The sequence below is a fragment of the Bos indicus genome, chromosome 5 (assembly GCF_029378745.1).
Source record: "Bos indicus isolate NIAB-ARS_2022 breed Sahiwal x Tharparkar chromosome 5, NIAB-ARS_B.indTharparkar_mat_pri_1.0, whole genome shotgun sequence".
Classification (NCBI taxonomy): domain Eukaryota; kingdom Metazoa; phylum Chordata; class Mammalia; order Artiodactyla; family Bovidae; genus Bos; species Bos indicus.
In genome coordinates this window covers 27,221,825-27,236,704 of record NC_091764.1, presented here as the reverse complement: position 1 = coordinate 27,236,704, position 14,880 = coordinate 27,221,825, and the positions used below count along the sequence as shown (strand labels likewise).

General features: G+C 49.7%; 1 protein-coding gene across 1 annotated transcript; it reads right to left on the bottom strand.

The window, feature by feature from the left end:
• Positions 1-7,765: 7,765 nt before the first annotated feature.
• KRT4 (keratin 4) lies at positions 7,766-14,692 on the bottom strand. Its single transcript, XM_019960503.2, has 9 exons — positions 14,131-14,692; positions 12,285-12,499; positions 11,153-11,213; positions 10,720-10,815; positions 9,995-10,159; positions 9,615-9,740; positions 8,862-9,082; positions 8,583-8,617; positions 7,766-8,474 (listed from the first exon to the last, which is right to left on the bottom strand). Exons 1-9 carry the CDS (start codon positions 14,620-14,622, stop codon positions 8,236-8,238), a joined length of 1,650 nt encoding a protein of 549 aa, XP_019816062.2. The 5' UTR covers positions 14,623-14,692; the 3' UTR covers positions 7,766-8,235.
• Between the last annotated feature and the right edge of the window lie 188 nt (positions 14,693-14,880).

Below are 14,880 nucleotides of genomic sequence, written 5' to 3'. Positions count from 1 at the left end.
AGCTGCCTCTAGGGGTGGCTGGACATGGTTCCAGGTTGTAGAACCCCCAGAGAGGCCATGAGCAACAATGTGCTTTAATAAATTATTTTCTATTTACATCCCAGGCAGAATGGATGCTCATATATGCAAGTATGAGTGCTGATCAATACAGGGATGAGACAGACCTGGCTAGAGCAGAAAGGGATTGTAGAAGACATAGGGGATGTGGTTGAGACAGGATGGAGGGCCTGCCTTTTGTGCCAAAGAGAATGGGGCTGCTGCATGACCAGGTGTGGGGCCTGAAGTGAAGCAAGGTACCTTTCTGCCCCACACTGAGGCAGATAGAGCCCACTGATCCTAAGTCACATTTTTCATTCCTTCAAGGGAATTGCCTTGGAGAGGGATCTTTGAGAAGGAAAGTCACAACCACCATTGTCATCAGATCTAGAAACTCTCCAACAGGTGGTGGAAGAAATGGGAAAAAAGTTTAATCTATTTTCTTTTTTTAATTGAAGTATAGTCGATTTACAAGGTTGTGTTAATTTCTGCTTTACAGCAAAGCGCATTTAATATATTATTCTGCACCCGGGATTGCAGAGAAGACGTTGTCCACTAGGGGACGGGGAGCAAAATAGGGATCGGGAGTCCATTAGCAGGACAAGGGTGGCGATTCTGATTGGAGAGTCACCAGGGATGCAAATGATAGAAGAGGAGGAAGCAATCCATGAGTTGAAATTCTTGATGGTTGGGCCCAGCCCTCCAGGCTTGAGGGACCCAGTAAACATTTTGAGAAATCAGAGTTGGCTTACACTCATTTCAGCACCCGGATTATGAAGCTTAAGTAAGTAGCCTAAATACCTTCTCCCTAGAGAAAAGAGTGAGTCACTGTGTTGCAATGTATAAAATCAAAGTCTCATAGGGCTCTGTAGCCAAGAGGCCAGCCAGTCCGTGCTTCTACCTCAGGACAGTCCCGCATACACAAACACACATATACACACGCACACAAGCAGCCTATCCTATTCCGAATGCCCATGGAAGGCAATTCGTCAAATCTTCTTGCTTGCCTAGGCCAGCCAGGCACCACCCTGACCCAAGGAATATCTTCTTAGATCTAGCTTTAATGCCTTCTGATCCAGTGGGAACTGGACTGCTCTTCATGGGATCAGTGAATTTGGAACCCAGCCCTCTCTGGAACTGAAGGCCCCTTTTAACATCAGAAATGATCCTGACCTTCAAAACTTATATTTTCAGTATCTTTTGAGAATGTATTTTTTTACTATGAATTCAGCAATACTTTTAAATAAAACTGCATCTTATAATCACATGCATTTGAAAATGGTAACACATATATATGAAGACATACTATTTATTCCCAGGGGGCACTGGTGGTAATGAACCCGCCTGCCAATGCAGGAGACATAAGAGATTCAGGTTCAGTGTTTGGGTCGGGAAGATCCCCTGGAGGAGGAAATGCCAACCCACTCTGGTATTCTTGCCTAGAAAATCCCATGGACAGAGGAGCCTGGGAGGCTACAGTCTATGGGGTCCCGAAGAGTCACAACTGAAGCAACTTAGCACATACTGTTTATTCAGTCTACAAATGTTTGTGTACATGTGGATGCTCAGAACCCTGACAGTAACCCAGCAGCCACCCTAACTGAAGCCTGTCAACCTCTGTCTCAAACTCCTGCCAACCAGACTCTTCCTCTGCTGGACAGCTCTGTCCCTTAGACAGGCTCATGGTCCCCAGCTGAAATGCCCTGCTGGACTGTGACCCTCCACACTGCTGTCACAGCCAGGCTTCCTTGCCTCTGCGTCCATCAGCATCTGGTCCTAGCAGGCCTTCAGTGTGGCCTGAAGTGGAATGGATTTGCTCTCATCTGGCCTTTCAGAGTAACACAGACTAGCTTCCTTGGTTTCTGTATTTTCTTCCAACATTAGAAAATACTGTTGAATTTCCAGATACTGTCCTCTCAGTTACATATCCCCAATTGCTTCTCCCGATCTTCAGGACACATGATTTCCCTTCACTCCATTTTGCTCTTAAAATCATGGCGTTTAAATAAGATAAAATAATCAGAGGAAGGTAACAACCTATAATGGAAAAGAATCTGAATCATTTTTCTTTACACTTGAAAGTAACACAACATTGTAAGCTAACTACACTTCAATTTTTAAAAATCAGGGCTGGTATAACGTGCACTGAAACTCTTAGGGGGACACTTGTGGCTGTGATGTGGGCACCGCTTCTTCCAGTGCAGGGGAAGAGTCTCTGCCCTTCTTTAGCAGTCGGCTCCTATCAATCCTGAGCCGGTGGAGGGGTTAGACGTGGGCTTTACCATGAAAGTCAGGCCATCCTGGGTTTGAAGCCTGGCTCTGCCTCTTACTCACTTACTGTGGGATCTGAGGCAAGATCACATAGTAAACCTTCTAGAACCTAAGTTTCCTCATCTGTCAAATGGAAATAACAGATTAATCTGCCATAGCTGTTGTGAGAATTGAATTAAACAAGGTATGGCAAACATGAATGCAGCCTAGACATTGTCAGTACTCGGGGGACCCTGGCTGTTACTTTGTATTTGTCATTTTATGCCACTTTGGGGTGTACTTCTGTCCTAATACAATAATACAGTCTCTTCTGTTGCTCTGGACAAATCATAGGTCGATTCAGCAAATTGACTGCTCCTGTGATGACCCAGGCACTTCATTTTCTCCATGTTTTCGACTTCATGTTCTTCTTTCTCAGATGCAGAGCATCAGCCCCAATCAGCCTGCCCTGGGGCTATGAATCTTTATTGAACACTTGCGACTTTCCAGTCACTGTGTTCAGGCACCGTGAATGCAGTGATGAAGTTCCTGCTCTGCTAGAGCTCACATGCCAGCAACAAACAGACAGTAAAGAAGTAAATACAGGGACTTCCCTGGTGGCCCAGAGGTTAAGAGCCCACCTGGCCATGCAGGGGACACGGGTTCAATCCCTGGTCGGGGAACTAAAATCCCACATGCCACAGAGCAACTAAGCCAACTAAACTACTGAGACTGCGTGCCACAACTAGAGAAAAACCCCACATGATTCAGCAAAGATCTCACAGGCCACAGCTAAGACCCAACACAGCTGAGGACAGTTTCTGGAAATTCAACAGTATTTTCTAATGTTGGAAGAAGTACAACTGAAAGAATTACTTACTAAAAGAAGTAAGTACACATTATACCAGGCTGTGAAAAGTGCTATAAAATAAAGGCACCAGAAAAAAAGTGGGTAGACATAAGAAGCGGAGGAGGCAATGGCACCCCACTCCAGTACTCTTGCCTGGAAAATCCCATGGACGGAGGAGCCTGGTGGGCTGCAGTCCATGGGGTCGCTAAGAGTCGGACACGACTGAGCAACTTCACTTTCACTTTCCACTTTCATGCATTGGAGAAGGAAATGGCAACCCACTCCAGTGTTCTTGCCTGGAGAATCCCAGGGACGGGGGAGCCTGGTGGGCTGCCATCTCTGGGGTCGCACAGAGTCGGACACAACTGAAGCGACTTAGCATCAGCAGCAGACATGAGAAGGGTGCTATTTCATTGAGAGTGGTCTGAGCAGACAGCTGAGTGCGGTGAGGTGGCAAGGACATGCAGACACCTGAGTGAAGTGTGCGCTGGGCAGAGGAAAGCACATGTGCAAAGGCCCTGAGGCAGGCAGGGGAGGAGTGTGTTGCGGAGCAGCGGGGGACCAGCAGAGCTGAAGCAGAGTGAGGCAGGAGGACAGGCATCAGAGATGAGTTCTGGGGCTGGGGTGCAGGGCGGGGAGTGGAATCCCATCACACATGTGACTTTGACACGATAAGACTTGCTTTTACTCTGAGAGGCGAAGCCGTTGAAGGGTTTCAGCAAAGGTCAGCTACAAGGTGACGGATTCTAGGGGTCAAGGGGGAACTGATGAGACCTACTCCACTTTCCTTACCTTTCAAGACAGAAACCCGCCTTCTGCTTTTAAGTCGCTCACTTCTACCTCCTGGTGGAAGAGGAAACTGAAGGGCCAGCAGCGACAGAACATTCCCGAGACAATCAACAGGGCAGTAAAACTGGATGCAAAGCAAATATACTCCAATAAAAATTAATTAAAAAAAAAAAAACTGAACACGAGTTTCGCCCTGAAGAGCCTTTTATTTATGAAAGATTCCTCTGTGTGATAGGAGCTCTCCACCATACTTGTGCTGAATCTTGTTAGTCTGGTGTGTATCCTCAAGCCAGAAGTTGTAAATAGCAGAAATCACATCTTGTCCTTGCTGGGAAATTCAAAACAAAAATGGGAAGTTAGTAAATAAATTGATTGAAACAAAAGGAAAAAAGAGGAGGAGGAAAAAACGTTAAGCAATCGTTTAACCTGGGGTAGAGAAAGTCAAGGGGAAATTTAAATTGATTTTTGAGTACAATGATTTTTTTAAAAGCGTGGCTCTTGTGCTCTTCACTGCAGAATTTCAGGGAGTCCAGCTGGACATAGAGCAGAGGCTGTGATCATGATAAGAAATAAGGTGACCATGAGATATCGTGTAAGTTATCAAAGGAGACTTAGGAACAGTGATTTACAGTCTCTAGCATAAAGCAGATGCTCAAAAAATACTGAAGAAATGACTATCACTATGGGGAGATAGAGGACAAGGGAATGACAGCAAAGAACATTTCCTCCTGGTGAACAAGACTGGGAAAGGAGGTAGAGAATCACAAGACTCAGCCTGACAGCCACGTGGAAAGGCAGTGAGATGCAGAAGTGGCCATTCCCAGACAGGAGTCCAAAGCATGTCCTGGGCCTACAGGCCACTCCCTGAAGGCAGGTTCCCCAGAGTTCCCTCTGTCTCTTTCAGACCTGCTGTCTCAGACAAGCCTCTTTCTGAGCTTGCCTAGTCTTGGAACACAAAGCTAAAGCCCCACACAAATCAGATGATGGGCCAAGCCACTCTCCATGCCTGGCCTGGGCCTTGCTCTCCAGCCTCCCTTCCACCACGTCCTGTTCCTAATCTGGTATGATGCCAAGCTACTGTGGGTTCTTATACACGCTACATGGCACCTCGATTCCCTGCCTCTACTCCAGTATTCTTACCGCCTAGAGCACCCTACCTCCCTGAGCCCCTTGCCCCAACTCCAGGTCCACAACTCTTTCACCTGATTGACTCCTTCTCAGGCTTCAAGATTTATCTCAGGGATCACCTCCTCCAGGAAGCCTCCTTTGATTCTCTTGGCAAAAGTGAATGCTTCTGGGACTTCCCTGGGGATCCAGTGGTCGAGACTCTGCACTCCCAATGCAAAGGGCATGGGTTCAATCCCTAGTTGGGGAACTAGATCACACATGCCGCAACTGGGAGTCCATGTGCCACAGCTAAGAGTTGTCATGCCAAAATTAAGACCTGGAACAGCCAAATAATAAAATATTTCTTTTTAAAAACTGAATGCTTCTCCCCTGTGCTTTCAGAGCCTCATTGTTTACTTTTACCACTGCTCTTGCTTCCCTGTAGCTCAAATGGTAAAGAATCTGCCTGCAATCCAGGAGACCCAGGTTCGAATCCTGGGTCGGGAAGATCCCCTGGAGAAGGGAATGGCAACCCACTCCAATATTCCTGCCTGGAGAATTCCATGGACAGAGGAGTCTGACGGGCTACAGTCTATAGGGTCGCAAAGAGTCAGACACGACTGAGCAATTAACACATACATCATTGCTCTTGCCACTCTCTTGAAAGTATGGGAAGTCTGAACTTGGCGTGTCTGCCTCCCCAACAACCCCCATACTCATGAACCCGCAGTCACATGAAGCTATGTCCTCCCCAAGGGAGACAGCCCCGCAGTGAAGCCTGTCCAGCCGAAGTCCTCAGACTGTGGATTTTCTGACAGAAAGCTTCCGGTCTGATGAGAGGAAGTATGCAGGCCTCGGAACAGCATGCAGAGAAGGGAGTGTGATCAGAAGGAGGCCCCAGGAGGCCTAAGGGAGACCCAGCAGGGTGAGCCAAGAGGGTGGAACGGCTCCCAGGAGACTTCCTAGAAGAAAGGGTGCCTCTCAGAAAAGGTTAGAGTCCCGCCCTCTGTCAGTTCACATACCTGCCCCCTTCCACCACCTCACCAACATGGGAGAAAGAGTCTACCGTTGAGTCCCGATCTTCAACACAGCAAAAGATGGAGCAGGTGCTAAAGTGAAACCTTTTTCTCTCGGCCCACCCTTCCCTTTGCCCTAGCACCGAATCCTGAAGGGGCCACAAAGGGGGTCACAGCTCCCTCAGCCACCTCCCTAAGGGGCTCTTTTATGTTAAACAGGAGTCTTCTTAAATAAATTTTAAAAACACATCTGCGTAGCTGCTTGCCTACAAATACAAACCTGTCTATGCAAAGATACACACGTACATGTCTCCTCTACGATCTAACTTTGCAAGTGGTTTAATTCAACTGAGGAGGGCCTGGGAGGCCCCGCAGTGACACTCCTGTGCTCCCGCCCGCATTAATCTGCCAGGCTTCTGGGTTTCAGCTTCTGGTGTGGCTCACTGTGACCTGCAGCTTCCTGGGGGGTGAACTTGAGAAGCCCCTCCCCTGCTTTTAATCCTTGACTCCTCCTTCCACCCCAGAAGCTCAGGGAAAAGGCCTATTCAGCATCCAACCCAGGGGAGGGGTGCAGTGAGGGGAAGAAGTCCAAGACTTCCTGCTCTGCCCACGGAGTGAGCTCCGGGACAATGCGGAGATTAACTTGTGAAGGAGCAGCCAGCAAGCCCAGGGAGCGGCTGCTTCTGGTAGGAGGCCCCCGCCAGGGAGCACAAGCCCCTGAGGTGCGCCCTTCACTGCTCTGCCCTGCTGCCCTAAGCCTGCCTGTGAGCAGAGACCAGCCTGGGCAAACCGTGTGCCCTTCGTCTGCACACAGTAAGGTGGGAGGCACCATGTGGAACGATTGGAGTCTGCAGACACTCCCTGGCAATGGAGGGTGGGAGGCACCAACTGACAGCGGAGCGGGGAGGGGAGTGCAACCTGCAAACACAGCAAGAGGGATACAGGTCAGACCGCACACTGGAACTTTGCTGAAGAAGGGAAGATGGTGATGCTCCAGGTAGCATCGGTCCAGAACAGAGGGTCCCCAAAGGCTGTACACCCCGACCCCCACCTCCGATTGTCCAACCAGAACCTCCAGGGCTGGCCCCAGTCAGGCATCCTCTACTGCCTCCACTCTCCCACCACACAGGGACGGCCATTCAGATAACCCTGACAGAGTCACCTGAGGACAGGGGCAAGTGAGCTCGGCATGAGAGCTCTATTAGAGCAACGTGTTTTCACTGCTCCATCCGACAACCGTGACCTTGTTGATTGTGCCAACAAGTTCCTGAAAGCCTTGCTGACCTGGAGGGAGAGCCGGTGCCTGGAGTTCCATGAAGACAAGGAGGCCTTGCTAGACACTAAGCATGAACTCTCCATAAGCGCCATAACCTCTTGTTCTGTATTCAGTGGAGACCCCTGACTGCCTGTCCCCATACCTGCCCTACGCCCCATGCCTCCACACTTGCAGCCCTTCCCTCCAGATGCCTGAGTCTCAGCACTGAAATGGTACTGCCCTGCTTGCCTGCAATGAGCGGTCTCTGTACAACTGTTGGCTGTTTTGAGTCTGTGCTCCTATTCTGAAGGCAGCCTTCAGGCTTCACACACCGCACTTCTCTCCCAATAATCTGGGCAGATGACCTTAATAGGGACTGACAGATCCCTTGGGCCCCAGCCTCTTTCCCTTTTACCAGAATTCTGGGGACTTCTCCCAAGGAACAACACAACTGCTCAGAGATGAATGACAAAGGTGTTTTATTGAAGATTCACCCGAAGATGGATAAAGGGAAGGAGAAGAGTGGACAGGGTACTCAGGGGTTCTTGTCCCAAGCTTGCAGGGTCGGTTGCTGCCCGGTGATGGAGGAGTTTGGTCCTGATGTAGAGTGAGATGCAGGATCTGGTAGGAGGCAGCGTTGGGCTGGGAGGGGACACATGACCCTGATAATCCTGGAGATGAGGCACCTGGTTGGATTCTCCTCTGTCGATGGGAGGTAAAGAGTCAGCCGACACCTCTCCCATTCCAGCTGGATCACAAGCCCAAATGGGAAGAAGCTACCAAACTCTAAGAGGGCAGAGTCCATGTCCTGGCACTGAGGTGACACTGGTAAGATGAGCCCCAGGAAAGGAGAGTGGAGGTAGAGGTGAAGGAAGCAGAGACACCAGGGCTGGGCAGGCTGGCCGCAGAGGGCTGCAGGGCCCCCGTCTCCTTTATCGGAAGGATTTCTTGGACACGGTGGTGGTAGAGATGATCTTGCCACTGGAACTGCAGCCGATGCCACCACCAAATCCAAAGCCACTTCCAGAGCCAGAACCCAGGCCAAATCCGGAGCTGCCTCCTAACCCTCCACCGAGGCCAACTGCGCAGGAGCCAGAGCCCAGGCCAAATCCAGAGCTGCCTCCTAATGCTCCACCGAGGCCTCCTGCGCTGGCAGCTCCACCAACCACAGCTGCGGGAAAAAGGCAAGAACAAGGTAACTCCATCAGCACTGTTACTGGGAATCTCACCCCAAACCAGGGCGAACAAACAGCCACAGTAGGGAGCAGACAGTACTTACAGATGCTCACAGCACTCTGGCATTCTCCAGACATTCTGTAGGGGAGAGAAAGAGCAGTGAACCTCAGCAAGCCTGGAGCCACGCTTCATTCAACAAGCCGGTGGCAAGCACCCTCCCCCTTGTTAAGCTGAATTGAGGCCTGAATGTGAACCTGCATGTAACATCCCGGTTTATAACACACCAGCACTGAAGCAAGCGGTGCAGCAGAGGCGCCCTGGACTGGTCATGGCTCTGGACCCTCTCCGTTTCCCCTGTTCCCACCCTGCCTTCCCCACTCACCGGCACTCCTCGCCCTCCAGCAGCTTGCGGTAGGTGGCAATCTCGATGTCCAGGGCCAGCTTGACGCTCATGAGCTCCTGGTACTCTCGCAGCACCCGGGCCAGCTCCTCCTTGGCCTTCTGCAGGGCGGCCTCTAGCTCCGTGCGCTTGCTGTAGGCATCCTTTAGGGCCACCTCCCCACGCTGCTCTGCGTCGGCCACGGATCCCTGCAGAGTCTGGCACTGAAGACAATGGCAAGGGACAGGCAGTCAATCATTAGGGCCTGTTGTCAAGACCTCGAAATCTGTCCCCTCTCCTGTAGCCACTTTACTTGGCTTAGGATGTTAGGATTCTGTCTGTCCTCCCCACCTTCCCTGACTCATGCATTTTATTCACTCCTGCTAGAGTCCACCAATTCAACAAAATAAAACAAACAATGAAAAAGAGCCAAGAAACCTTATTTACTGAGGTGTCATATTATGTTAACTAGGTTACTGCTGAAAAGATTTGGGTATGACTTGTCCGTTTTCAGTAACTAAGTCGTGTCCAACTCTTTGCTACCCCATGGACTATAGCCCACCAGCTCCTCTGTCCATGGGATTTCCCAGGCAAGAATACTGGAGTGGATTGCCATTTCCTTGTGCAAAGAGCTACAAATCCCCTGCAGACCAGCTCAAAGTCTTCCAGCCTCATGCCTTGTCTGCTTGTCTACTCTGAGACACATCTTGGGCCCCTGGCCCTGTAGTGAGGCTCTCAGGTAGAGGTGACACCTACCTGCTTCTTGACGTTCTCGATCTCAGCCCGCAGCCTCTGGATCAACCTGTTAAGCTCTGAAATCTCATTCTTGGTGTTCCTCAGGCTGTCTCCATGTTGGTCCACTGAGGTCTGAAGCTGCTGGACCTGAGACCCAGGGAAGCAAGGGTCAGGGTTGTTTGGGTGAGGTCTATCCTCCAATGAACTCAGCAAGAATAGCCACAGGTGGCAGGGGTAATACAAAATGTCACATAATCTCCAGGCAGACCAGGATCAGTGACGCCCAGAAGAATCAGTTTACCTCTGACTTCTCTTGGGCTCGAGCTGATGATGGCTTGCTCACAGACATCAAAAGCAGAGCCCCAGAAGCCACCAACTCCAGAAAGACCCCCAGCACTCACCTTGATCTGGTACAGGGCCTCAGCCTCAGCCTTGCTCCTCTGGGCGATCTCCTCATACTGGGCCCGGACCTCAGCAATGATGCTGTCCAGGTCCAGATTGCGGTTGTTGTCCATGGAGAGAACCACGGATGTGTCGCTGACCTGGGTCTGCATCTGGGACAGCTCCTGCAGGGAAAATGTCTCATATCAGGCCTACTGGAGGGTCTTCCCTAATCTCTGACACCAGAGACCCACCATCATCATGGAAATGGCCATGCCACAGGCTCAGATGGGAGCTGACTTGGCATTCCCAAGTATACAGAAGAGGAGGAGGGGTAAATTTCTATGTAGAAATCAAGTGGCTGGTGACATCTCAGGACAGAAGAGCAATGCCTGTAGTCTTCCCTGCTCCCTGAGGACCACAAGTCACTCCAGGTCAGGAGGCTCAAGTATATTGGCATGGAAGGGAAGATAATGATCTTTCTCATTGGAGAAATGATAGACAGCAATCACTTCTATCCCGTGCAAACTTCAGATCTAATCCTCTAAGACAACCTCTGGTTTAGAGAATCTCTCGGTTTCAGTTGAATCTGTCACTTCAATCCTTTCTATCCATGATCTTGCTGAGAGCTCATGGCCCTGAAGTAAGGGAGTTGGAGTCCTTTCAAAGGACTGTCAATTCCAACCAGCAGCCTCACAGGTGGAGGCCTTCCCTAAATGGAGGGGGTTGAAGATGGAGTCCTCACCGCAGCATAGAGGACTCTCAGGAAGTTGATCTCATCGTTCAGGGCATCCACCTTGGCCTCCAGCTCCACCTTGTTCATGTAGGCAGCATCCACGTCCTGCAGAGGAGAAGGGAGGATAAGAGATAAGGTACAAGCATTCCAATGAGGGGCAGGGGGCATTATGTGACACACAGGTAGCACCAGGTGAGGTGGTAAGGGCCTCACCTTATTTGGCCTGTTCTGCCCCTAAAGCCACCTGCAGACATGGAAGTTAATTATCCGTATGGGCTTTTTTCACAGCCTTAATTCCTAATTCAGTGAGATCTGGATAGTACTAAGGAAGGGTGGAGCGGGGGGTGGGGGAGAAGGTCAGGATGAACCAAACCCGTGATTCAAGCCAAAGACCACTCCTGAGGGAATTGGGAGCACATCCCTACCCTCCTTCAACCCTCACCTTCTTGAGGACCACAAAGTCATTTTCAGCAGCTGTGCGTTTGTTGATTTCATCTTCATACCTGGGAGTGGGAAGATGAGGAAGAAAAGACAATAGCTCCACAGGGAGCTAGTGTTTCTCACTCTTTCCTGCTGGTTTTCAAACATCTATTGGAAAAAAATCCATCTAATTGGCTACATTTCCCCACGTTCATGCAGATATTAATTTCATTTACATTTGCTGAGTAATGACCTTGTTTGAGATAACAGTCTAGATTCTAGTTTATTCAGAGGAGTGAAAAACAAAATTTAAAAAGACTGTTTGCGAGAGATAAGGTGTGAGGAGGAGAACAAGCATGATCTGGTTGATTTTATTTCAGTAGAAGAGCTGTCCTTTGGCTATTAGGTGGACTAAATTCTTAGGAGAGTTGCCAATGCTCCAGTTCTTTTTCTTTGGTATGAGAGTGAATTGAGAGAGGGAGCTGGTATTTTTCTGTTTCATCCCATAATGAGCATACTAAAAGCTACTATGCATTCAATGATCATTGTACGCCCAGCACTATGCTACCTGCTTTCTCTACCTCATTTAATGTCATTTAATTCTCTCAACCTATAAGGTGGAACTATTATTCCCATTTTAAAGATGAAGAAGGACCTCCTTGGTGGTCCACTGGTTAAGACTCTGCACTCCCTCTGCAGGGGGGCATGAGTTTGATCCTAGGTCAGGGAACTAAGATCCCACAGTCTGCACAGTGCTGCCAATAAATAATAATAATAAAGATGAAGAAAACTAAGATTCAGAGAGGTTAAGCAAGCCGGCCAAGATCACACAGCTTCGTAAGTGGAAGAATCAGTATGCCAAGCAGGTCCATCTCTCCTTACAGCCTGTATTCTCCTCAGCCTGCTGTGTTACTTTCCATCTGTTTGGTATATGCCACGCCCAGCTCCCTGGACCTATCACTCATTTTCTGTTTGGGGCAACTTAGAGCTGATGACATCCTATTTTAAAAAGTGACCATGTAGATGCAGAACAGACTGGAGGTCATCCCTGACTCTTCAGGGTCTCTTCTGAGCCTGGGAATCTAAATGACTGAAGAGGAGCCCCTGGCCGGGGCACAGTCAGATTTGCTGGACGGCATTCGCTCCCTACATACTTGGTCTTATAGTCCTCCACGCTGTCCTGCATGATCTTCAGCTCAGACTGCAGGCGTCCTTTGTCGTTGGCTAAGGAATCCACCTGCTTCCTCAGGGCATTGATGTAGGCCTCAAAGAAGGGCTCAAGGTTTTTGACAGATGTGGTAGTCGTCTGCTGCTGGAGGAGTTTCCACTTGGTCTCTAGCACCTTGTTCTGCTGCTCTAAGAACCGCACCTGTATTTAACAAAGGCACCAACCAACTGATGAGAGCCTGAAACTCTGGCAGGAGGGCTGGACCACACCAACCCAGTCAACCCAAGCCAACCTGGAAGCCCAAGAGCCTTCAGAGTAAGGCCACCACCTTACAACTTCAGGCACCATCTGCTGGAGTCAGTATGGCAACCCCCCTCCACGGAAGCAAGTGGGCCACATGTGTTGGGAAGAACAGAGCAGAGCCCACGCATCGGGGCCTGACTGTGCAGCAAGAACAACTGGACCACAGGGGTCCAGAAGGCCTGGGAAGAATTGCTGAGAAGAACATTGAACTTCTATGAAATAATAAAACAAATTCAGGAAATACAACCAGAGCCTAGGGGCTATTGCACTCAGTGTGACCTCACCCAAGGCAAAGGAATCATAAACTCACTGAAGATGTTTTTAAACAAGCTTTCTTATAAATGGACCTCGTGTGTCCCTGTGAACCTGTGCAGAATGGAATATAAAATGTCTAAGATCCAGCACTAGACATATTCTGAGTCTCATAGACTCAGTCCTGCAAGGGAACTTCCCTGAACTTTCCCTCTAGGAAGAGATCTAGCCAGGTAAACCAAGGTGTAGCATGACATTTCCACTTTATGTGCCTCAGAATAGAAAAGAAAGCAGATAAGGGTGACTGATCATGATTTGAACTTAAACCGATGATGGGAGATAAGACAAGTAAGCACCCAACCGTCAGTCTTACTTTTGCACCTGTAGGTCCTAGAGTCATAGTGAAGCCCTTTTAAGCTACTAGGGATTTCTTCAAGCTAGCAAGAACAAATATTCCCATTCAATCTACGCCAAGATCGTTCATTCTTGCCCCATTCATCTAAGAGAACTGAGACTTCATTGCACAGAGAACCAGGGCACCCTGGGCCAAATGTGCTCACCCACCCATTCGGTCATTCGTCTTGGAATTAATGACTCTGTGGAACTAATCTGTCTACTATTATCCATCACACATAAACATGGCATACAGCGCAAAAGTCTTGAACCTCTAGACCTTGCAAGGAGAAGGAAAGTAGACTACAAAAAAAAAAAAAGGAGAGATTCAGCCCACTCCCTCTTCAAAAAGACCCCAAAATGAGCAATTTTGCCCAGTCAGGAGGATGAACACGATGACCTTCTGAGGTCCTCATGGGCCCTGGAATCTGCCACTGGAGTCAGTCCCTCTCTCATTTGAGAAAGCAGCCTGGTTTTCTTCTGCCCCAAAATCGGAAGTGCCAGTAGTTAAGCAATCGTATTAGCTAGAATGAATGAACTATATTATTAAACATGTTATTTCTGAAACCAAAATCTAGAGAAAAAGCAGAGAAACGATGTACCCGTTTTATAGCTGGGGTGACTGGGCCCAGAAAAGTTGAATGATTTGCCCAGAAGCACATAGCAACCTCAGGGAAATTCAAACATTGAACTGCTTTGAGCAGCCTGTTTTCCCACCAGCCACAGGATAAAAGAGAAAGAGTAACGGTTCTCCTTAACCAGGTAGGAAACAGAGGCCCAGAGAAATCCACAGGTTTCCTAAGTCTGCAGCAGGATTAGATATGAGATGCTGGGACTCAGAAGCCCTGGCTTCTACCACCTTATCTGACCAAGGGGCCGCTCACCTTGTCGATGAAGGAGGCAAACTTGTTGTTAAGGAGCTTGATCTGCTCACGCTCCTCAGTCCGGACCTTCTGGATCTCAGGGTCAATCTCCACGTGGAGTGGGGTCAGCAGGCTCTGGTTGATGGTGACTTCCTGAATCCCTCCAGCAGGGCAGACCGGGAAGCCAGCACCACCTCGTCCACCGAAGGAGCCCCCGAATCCACTGCCAAAGCCACCAGCGCCGAAACCAGAGCCAAAACCTCCAGCAGCCCCAAAGCCACCTGCAGCCCCGAAGCCGGCACCCTGCCGGCACCCGGCCATGCTGATGGAGATGCTCTTGTTCCCCCCAAGGTTGTAGAGGCTTCTGCTGCCGAAGCCCCCAGAGGAGCAGCGGCCTGCACCCCCGGACATGGAGGCCGAGCTGAAAGCAGCCTTCTTGACCCCACCTACGATGGCCGAGCCGCAGCTAAAGCCACGGGGCCCGCCTCGCACATACTGCTGTCTGGCGATCATGACTGGAGAGAGACGAGCAAGCTCAGAGTTGTCAGGGAGAAGCAAGAGGGGCCAGGTCACTGACTGCAGCAGCACCAGTCTGGGTCTCTTATATGTGCTGGAAAGCAGGGCTTGGTTGCAGGGGCATAAAGGGAAAAATCTGAAACATCTCTGGGCTTGGCCTTTGGCACTGGCCCATCCTTCTTGCACCTGCTGAACATGTCACAAACACACCTACAGAAGTCATTCGGAGGGCACACTCTCTTCCCCGAGAAGCTG